The sequence below is a fragment of the Galdieria sulphuraria genome, assembly GCF_000341285.1.
Source record: "Galdieria sulphuraria unplaced genomic scaffold scaf_35, whole genome shotgun sequence".
In the NCBI taxonomy this organism is placed as follows: domain Eukaryota; phylum Rhodophyta; class Bangiophyceae; order Galdieriales; family Galdieriaceae; genus Galdieria; species Galdieria sulphuraria.
Genome location: NW_005178440.1, coordinates 1 through 8,678, shown reverse-complemented (window position 1 = coordinate 8,678; position 8,678 = coordinate 1). Strand labels below are relative to the sequence as shown.

At 25.2% G+C, this 8,678-nt stretch overlaps 4 protein-coding genes and 1 non-coding gene across 5 annotated transcripts; 3 read left to right on the top strand and 2 right to left on the bottom strand.

Annotated features, from left to right (window-relative positions):
- The first annotated feature begins 408 nt into the window (after positions 1-408).
- Positions 409-1,406, top strand: Gasu_39990 ([pt] transcription factor). The gene has a single exon (XM_005704917.1). The coding sequence runs from the start codon at positions 428-430 to the stop codon at positions 1,370-1,372; it is 945 nt and encodes a 314-aa protein (XP_005704974.1). The 5' UTR covers positions 409-427; the 3' UTR covers positions 1,373-1,406.
- Positions 1,407-1,698: 292 nt separating this feature from the next.
- Positions 1,699-3,052, top strand: Gasu_39980 ([pt] ABC transporter, sulfate transport, permease protein). Its single transcript, XM_005704916.1, has 2 exons — positions 1,699-2,133; positions 2,192-3,052. The coding sequence occupies exons 1-2, from the start codon at positions 1,701-1,703 to the stop codon at positions 2,974-2,976; spliced, it is 1,218 nt and encodes a 405-aa protein (XP_005704973.1). The 5' UTR covers positions 1,699-1,700; the 3' UTR covers positions 2,977-3,052.
- Positions 3,053-3,088: 36 nt separating this feature from the next.
- Positions 3,089-4,013, top strand: Gasu_39970 ([pt] beta-carotene hydroxylase). Its single transcript, XM_005704915.1, has one exon. The coding sequence runs from the start codon at positions 3,124-3,126 to the stop codon at positions 3,904-3,906; it is 783 nt and encodes a 260-aa protein (XP_005704972.1). The 5' UTR covers positions 3,089-3,123; the 3' UTR covers positions 3,907-4,013.
- Positions 4,014-5,672: 1,659 nt separating this feature from the next.
- Gasu_39960 ([pt] carbamoyl-phosphate synthase small subunit) lies at positions 5,673-7,598 on the bottom strand. The gene has a single exon (XM_005704914.1). The coding sequence runs from the start codon at positions 7,585-7,587 to the stop codon at positions 6,367-6,369; it is 1,221 nt and encodes a 406-aa protein (XP_005704971.1). The 5' UTR covers positions 7,588-7,598; the 3' UTR covers positions 5,673-6,366.
- Positions 7,599-8,332: 734 nt separating this feature from the next.
- Gasu_nc0072 lies at positions 8,333-8,448 on the bottom strand. The gene has a single exon (XR_009833491.1). It is a non-coding gene; the product is annotated as a 5S ribosomal RNA (ribosomal RNA).
- Positions 8,449-8,678: the final 230 nt, after the last annotated feature.

Below are 8,678 nucleotides of genomic sequence, written 5' to 3'. Positions count from 1 at the left end.
AAGGTTATCAATTACTTATTTTTTCTTGTTTTTCTTCTTTTCCATGATTATAAACAAATTTTGACTCTTTATTAAAAACTGATTTAGCTAATGTTAAAGCTTTAGTTACTGCAAATGCAGCTTTGTTTTTCCAACTAGCTTTTCGCGATTTGCTTTTAGACTTAGAGGTTTTTTTCTTTGGTACAGCCATAAATTATTTTCTCAAATTTCAAGAACTTATTTTTTTAAATTGTTGTACAAGAATTCTTCCAATATTATAAATAGCCCAAGAAGCAGCAGCTAAAACCGGAATCAGTACAATTAATAATCTTGTATCCATAGTATTTATACCTTATTGATTCTTCTCAAATCAAATTAATAAAATTGAAATATAATATAAATATATATTATATTATATATATTATATCCATATTAATTTTTTCTTAATATGAAAGACTTACCTTTTACTTTAGATCAATTAAAAATTTTAAAGGCAATAGTCTCTGAAGGAAGTTTTAAAAGTGCCGCGGAAACTTTATATATTTCTCAACCCGCAGTTAGTTTACACATTCAAAATATAGAACGTCAATTAAATGTTTCTTTATTTGATAGAGGAGGACGTCAAACTAAATTAACTAAAGCTGGATCACTAATTTTGTCATATGGGAGTAAAATTTTATCTTTATGTGAAGAAACTTGTAGAGCAGTTGAAGATTTAAGGAATCTTCATACAGGAACTCTAGTTATTGGTGCAAGTCAAACACTAGGAACTTATTTAATGCCACGCCTTATAGGAATTTTTAGGCAACGTTATCCACAAGTATCCCTACAATTGCAAGTACATTCTACTCGTAAAATTGCTTGGAGTATTGCTAATGGTCAAATTGACTTAGCTCTTGTTGGTGGAGAAGTCCCAGATGAGCTAAAATCAACATTAGAAGTTTATTCATATGGTGAAGATGAATTAGCATTAATTTTACCTAAGTCTCATCCTTTTGTAAAAATGGATACTATTAATAAGGAAGATTTATATAGATTACGTTTTATATCTTTAGATAGTCAGTCTACCATTAGAAAAGTAATAGATAAAACACTAGAAAAACATTATATTGATACAAGTAAATTTAAAATTGAAATGGAACTAAATTCAATTGAGGCTATAAAAAATGCTGTTCAATCTGGTCTTGGAGCTTCATTTGTATCAAGTTCTGCAATTGCTAAAGAATTAGAATTAGGTATACTTCACTGGGCAAAGATTGAAAATATAACAATAAAAAGAAATTTATCAATTTTGATTAATCCATTTCGCTATAAATCTAAAGCTACTGAAATTTTCCTAAAGGAAATGCTTGCTTTATTTAATAATAAAATTTCTTCCAGATATAATAAATAACTTGTAAATTATCTATAAAACTATATAGTCCATGTTGATTCCATTTAGATATTTTAAAACTTTAAATCCTTTGTTACTGATCATATATTTTAGTACCGTTTTGTTTTTACCTATTCTTAATTTGATACTCAATGTATTTAAATTACCTTTGAATCAGATTTTAAGTATTGCTACTAACCCAGTAGCACTATCCGCCTATTATCTCACTTTAAAATTGTCATTAATTGCAACCTTAATAAACCTATTTTTTGGATCATGTATAGCATATGTTTTAACTTATATTTCTTTTTGGGGAAAATCTTTTATTGATATATTAATAGATATTCCAATGGCATTACCAACATCATTAGCTGGCTTAGCATTTTATAAAACTTATCAAGCTGATTCTATTTTTTCTAAAATATTTAAATTGCAATTAATTTATTCTCCCAATGCTATTATTATGGTAATGATATTTGTTTCTTTGCCATTTATAATTCGTAATTTACAACCCATATTATTAGAATTAGATTCTAATAAAGAAATTCAAGAAAGTGCCATATGTTTAGGTGCCAATTCTTGGCAAATTTTTTTATTTGTTATTTTCCCTTATATCAAACCATCTCTCATTACAGGATCTGTATTATCATTTGCTAGATCAATTGGAGAATTTGGCTCTATTATTATAATATCATCAAATCTACCATACAAAGACCTTGTAGTTTCAGTATTAATTGCACAAAAATTAGAACAATATGATTATCAAAGTGCTACTGTGATAGGTACGATTATGTTATTTATTTCTTTATTTATTTTGTTACTTCTCAATCTCTTAGATAGATCTAGCTATGATTAAATATTTGATCTTAATTCTTAGTTTAACTTATTTAAATTTTTTTATTTTTCTTCCTTTGTTTACATTATTATCTGACATTTTAGCCAGTGGCATTTTACCCTTATTTCGTACATATTTTGATTATAATTTATTTCATGCCTTTAGTTTAACTTTTTCTTTGATTTGTATTGTTGTGCCTTTCAATAGTCTTGTAGGCTTGTGGATGGCTTGGACTTTAACTCATCAGAAGTTCTGGGGACGTGAAATTTTACTATTTGTATTAGATATTCCTTTAACTTTATCACCTATTTTAATCGGTTTAATGATGACATTGCTGTATTCCAAATATTCTTATTTAGGATCCTTTTTATTGAATTTAGGTATTAAAATAACCTATAATTCGTTAGGAATTTTATTAACTACTCAATTTATTACCTTTCCATTAATTCCTAGACAAATTATTCCTATTTTGTCAAAAATTGATCAACAAGAAGAAGAAGCTGCTAAAACTTTAGGTGCCAATTCTTGGCAAATTTTTTGGCTTGTTATTTTTCCCTATATAAAACGAAGTTTTCTTTCTGGTGCTGTTTTAACTAATGCAAGAGTTATTGGTGAATTTGGTGCTCTTTTAATGATATCAGGCAATATTATTGCTAAAACTCAGACTCTAACTCTTTTTTTAGAACAAGCTTATAAGGAATACCAAAACTATATATCTAATGCAGTTTCTCTGCTTTTATTTCTTTTATCTATATTTCTTTTATTTTTTCAAAGATATTTATTTTTATAAATTATTTTTTGTTAGTTTATTTTGTCTTTTCTTTTTTTAGATTATATAATAATGAAATATATAGCTTATCCAAATTCCTCGTTATTAGGTCCTCCTAAATCTATTCTCAATCCTACATTTTTTATTTTTTTTATCGCTATATTGAGCATGTTCTGTTCTATTGTATCTTATTTATATTTTAAAATTAATATTTATGCTTGTTTTATTATTAATGTTATTAGTTTACATCTAGCTGGCACAGTAATTCATGAAGCTTCTCATAAAACAGCTCATGTCAATGCTAATTTTAATAAAATTCTTGGTCATTTAAGTGCTCTAATGCTTGGTTTTTCTTTTCCTGTTTTTACGAGAGTACATTTACAACATCATGCTCATGTTAATGATCCTAATAATGATCCCGATCATTTTGTTTCCAAAGGCGGTCCATTATGGTTAATTGCTGCACGTTTTTTTTATCACGAGATTTATTTTATTCAAAAAAAATTATGGAGAGATAATGAATTTTTCGAATGGCTTATTAATAGGGTGTTTATTGTGTTTATAATAATTATGGCCTACTATTTTCATTTAATTATGTTTTTGTTAAATTGTTGGTTTTGTCCTGCCTTAGTAATTGGATTGTTACTTGGTCTTTTTTTTGACTATTTACCTCATAAACCTTTTTTATATCGAAATCGATGGAAAAATGCTAGAATTTATGAAAGTAAAATATTGAATTGGTTAATTTTAGGTCAGAATTATCATCTAATTCACCATTTATGGCCATCATTGCCTTGGTACAAATATCAAGAAGCTTATCAGATTGCTTTTTATGCTTTAAAAAGCCATAAAGCTCCTACCACATTGGATTTATTCTCTAAATTTTCTCTTTTTAGTTTTTTGTATGACTTTTTCTATGGTTTTAATTTTAATATTAGTACATATAGGTAAAGATAGTTTATATTTAATCAAATTAGAAATAATTCAGTTTCTATCTGATCTTTTATCACATAAGTTAACCTTAGTTTTAACCAATCAATAAATTCAGAGTCATTAGAGATAATAGCTATAGCTTCATTTGGGATGAGTTTTTTCATATTTTTTATTTCTCGTAAGCTGAAAAAATTTTTATCATCTTCTGTTATTAACTTAAAGTTTAAATTTCTATTTTTATAATTCTCATATCTTTCTCTTATAACTTCTTCTACTGGTTCATAATTGAATAGAAAATGTTTATTTGCCATTAATATATAATATGTATTCATATATTTTTTATTTAAATTTTGCATAATAATATTTTATGATCGTTCTTATTTCGACTAGAGGACCAACTAGTATAATAGCTGGGGGACCAAATTTCTTATCATATACTTGTGTAGTTATAGTACCTATAGTGCCTATTAATTCTTCTTGTTCTTCCCAAGTATTCCATCGGATTAAAGCTACAGGAATTTCATTATTTTTTCCATAAATTTTGCAATAATCTATAATTAGAAACAAATTATGAATTCCCATATAGATAACTAGACTGGCCGATCCTATAATTATATTTTGCCAATTAATTTCTTTAATCTTATTTAAAGATGCTATTTCACCAGTTATTAGAGTTATTGATGAATTCCATTTTCTATGTGACAGTGGAATTTTATTATAACTATAAGCAGATATTCCAGTCGTTATACCTGGTATTATTTCAACTTGAATATCATTGGCTAATAATTCTATTAATTCTTCCCCTCCTCTTGAAAATAAGAGTGGATCTCCACTTTTCAATCTAATTACGCATAGGTTTTTTTTATTATAATATATAATAAGTTTTATAATCTTTATTTGTGATAAAGACTTATAATTTCTTTTTTTTTTACTTTAATGTATTTTTTATTATTATATGTGTATTTTTGTATTTCGTATAATAGCGAGGGATTAATTAAAGAATCATAAATTATTACATCAGCGTTTTTTAAAATTTCATTAGCCTTGACTGTAATTAAATCATTTTTTCCTGGTCCAGCTCCTATTAAATATACTTTTTTATTTACACGTTTCATAAATTTTAATAAAGTGAAAATAAGTTTCTAATTTCTATTTATGATTATTTAATTAATATTATTGTTATTAATACTATGTATTCATCTAGAATGGCATACATTTTTTCTATTTTATATCTTAAATCATATTCACAATATTATAATAATACTTTTCTTATTAAACCATTTAATGTTTTTTCTTCTTATATAAGAAGACGTATTTTTATTTTACTTTTAGCAGAGATTGAAAACTTTTTTCATAATTTTGATTATGTTATAAATCATACAAACGATTTAATAATTAATAATAATAACTACTTAAATGATTTATTATTTGAGATCTTAAGAAAAGTTATTAATAATGTATTTACTCTTGATTATAAGCTTAATAAAGCTCAAGTAAGTTCTTGGTGGTTAACTCAAAAATTTGCTATTGAAAATGAAAAGTTTTTTGTTTTTATAAATATTTATATAAAAAAAATTGATTTTTCTCACATAGAAATTAGCTATTTATTAGAAACTATTATTTTAAATTTAATGGATTATATTTCGAAATTCTTTTTTTATACTATTTTTACAAATAATAAATTTAAATTAGCAAGAGAAGAAAATAGATTCAATGTTTGTTATTATTTACTTTTAAATGATTTTTTTACTTATTACTTATCTATAATTAAATATAGTTATTTTAATAAATATACATTATTTACTTTCACTTATAATGGTAAACTACAATATAAAGATATATATAATATATATAAATATTATAATATTTACAAGCTTCATCCTATAAAATATATTATTTATATTCCATTATTAATTTTAATTATTTTATTATTAATTTGCAATATTACAAATTATTTAACCCTATTTAAAGGGTATATAAAAAAAAATAAAAATTAACTTTTTATATAATACAATCTCGAACTTTTATGCCTATATCTGAAACACATATTAATTCTAGCTCAGTAAGCCTAATACAAATAGAAGACCTATTATCTAAACAAGATTTTAAAGCTGCTAATGAACTTACATACATCTATTTACTTAGTCTTCGTAAACCGAGTTTGCATAAAAGATATTGGTTTTATTTTACTGATATTAAGATTTTACCTTCTGATAAGCTTATTTGTTTAGATCGCTTATGGAGTAAATATTCTGATAACAGATTTGGATTTAGTATTCAAAAAAACATTTGGTTAAAAAATTCAAAAAATTGGAATTTATTTTTTCAAAATATTGGTTGGAAAAATAATAATAAATTGTGTCGTTATCCGGATGAATTTATTTGGAACCTTAATGCGCCTCTAGGACATTTACCCTTATTTAATCAAATTCGTGGAACACAAATTCTTAAAATGTTATTTGAGCATGAAGCTTTTTCTTAAAATTTAATAGGCTCTATTGTTCTTATAGTATTATTGCTTTTATATAATTGAATAATATTTATAAATTTTATAAAAATATCATCGGTATCGTGAGGGCCTGGTGCTCCTTCGGGATGATATTGAATTGAAAAAATAGGCAAAATTTTATGACTCATTCCAGCAATGGTATTATCATTAAAATTCCAGTTGTTTATATATATGAAATTTTTGTCTATAGAAATTTCATCAACTGAAAATCCGTGATTTTGACTTGTTATTTTTGCTTTTAAATATAAACCACAAGGATGATTAATTGCTCTGTGTCCAAATTTCATTTTAAATGTTTGGCAACCAAATGCGATATTTAATAACTGATGCCCCATACATATACCAAGAATTGGCTTATTTAGTTTTATTATTTCTTTTACTAATTGAATTTCATCATTTAACGCTAACGGGTCACCAGGGCCATTAGATAATACTATGCCATCTGGATTTTCATCTTTTATATCTTCAATCTTTATATTATTTTTAAATACTTTAACAAAACAATCTTTTTTATTAAAGTTTCTTAAAATATTAAATTTAGTACCTAAATCTATAACACAAATTTTCAGACAATTATATTTGTTTTTTTTCTTTTCTATGTTTACATTTGTATTTTCATTATTCGCATAATAATATAATCTATGACTATTTAATAAGGTCTCTCCCAAATTAGCCCATTTATAATTTTTAGTATTATCTAAATATTGAATTAAATTTAAACCTTTCATTTTAGGTTTTTGTTTTAGTTTATTAGCTAAGGATGATATCTTAAATTCTTCATTTGATATACAGCCGTTCATTGATCCTTTTGATCTAATATATTTAGCTAATGATCTTGTATCAAATCCAAATATAACTGGTAATTTCAGATGATTTATATAGTCTAACATAGATGTTTGCATTCTCCAATTGGAAGAGAATAAACAAAAATTTTTTACGATTAAAGCATAACTTTTTATATCCTTTGATTCATTATCTTCTATGTTAAACCCTGTATTACCTATTTCGGGATAAGTTAATATTGTAATTTGACCATAGTAACTTGGATCAGTAATAATTTCCTGATATCCAGTCATTCCTGTATTAAATACAACTTCTCCAAAACATGTAAAATTTTGATTATAGGACCAGCCTTTAAAGATGGTTCCATCTTCCAATAAAAGAATACTTTTCTTTCTTGTTAATTTCATGATTTATATAAAAAATATAAATATAATTTATTAATTATTTAACTTTACTTATTCAAGTGATTGTACGTTCACAATCGTGTAATTTTTATATTTTTTATTAAAAGATACTTTACCAGTTATTAAAGAAAAAATAGTGTAATCTTTACCTAAAGCTACATTATTACCGGGTTTAAATTTCATTCCTCTTTGTCTAACAATAATGTTTCCTGAAGATACTAATTCATTACCAAATTTTTTTATACCTAATCTTTTTGAATTTGAATCTCTTCCATTTTTGGTACTGCCACTACCCTTTTTATGAGCCATATGATTTTCTCTTTTATTATGTTATTTTAGAATATTTTCTGTATTTTCTATAGATTCTATTAATACTCTTGTACATAAGCTTCGATACCCTTTTGTTTTTCTGGTTCCTTTTTTTGCATTCATTTTATACACTCTAATTTTTTTATCTTTAAAATGTTTTAAAATTTTTGCTTTTACTTTTATTTGGTTTATAAATGGATATCCTATTTCCACTACATTATTACTTTTTAATAATAACACACGATTAAAATAGATTATATCTCCAACTTTTGCTTTGATATGGTTTATATCAATAAATTTACCTGGTTGTGTAAAGAATTGTTTTCCACTATTTTCAATTATTGCATAGGTCATAGAAGTATTTGAAAAATATTTAAAAGAAAATGAAAATATTTTACGATATATTAGTTTCAAAAAGATTTTTTTTTATAAAGAATAAAACCTTGGTGCTGAGCTATTTTCCCAAAGGGCTTCCCCTTTAGTATCGTTGCCGCTGTAGCGTTTCACAGCCGAGTTCGGAATGGAATCAGAGTGGTTCCACTACGCTATGAGCACCAAGGTATAATTTTATGCTATAAATTCTATATTGTTTCTTTGTTTCTTGTTAAAATCATAAGTAAAAATGAATAAATGATTCAAACCCTCGGTCTATTAGTACATTTCAGCTTAATGTATTACTACACTTACACTTAATGCCTATTTAACGGCTAGTCTTGCCGTGACCTTACCCGTTTATAACGGTGATGCCATAATTCCGACAGGTAGCTTTCACGGACTGTACTCCT

Bases quoted from the DNA above. Each gene is read 5' to 3' on its own strand.
- Gasu_39990 (XM_005704917.1), top strand. From the start codon at position 428: ATGAAAGACTTACCTTTTACTTTAGATCAATTAAAAATTTTAAAGGCA.
- Gasu_39980 (XM_005704916.1), top strand. From the start codon at position 1,701: ATGGCATTACCAACATCATTAGCTGGCTTAGCATTTTATAAAACTTAT. The intron at 2,134-2,191 runs GTACGATTATGT...TCTCTTAGATAG, and splicing joins TCAAAGTGCTACTGTGATAG to ATCTAGCTATGATTAAATAT.
- Gasu_39970 (XM_005704915.1), top strand. From the start codon at position 3,124: ATGTTCTGTTCTATTGTATCTTATTTATATTTTAAAATTAATATTTAT.
- Gasu_39960 (XM_005704914.1), bottom strand. From the start codon at position 7,587: ATGAAATTAACAAGAAAGAAAAGTATTCTTTTATTGGAAGATGGAACC.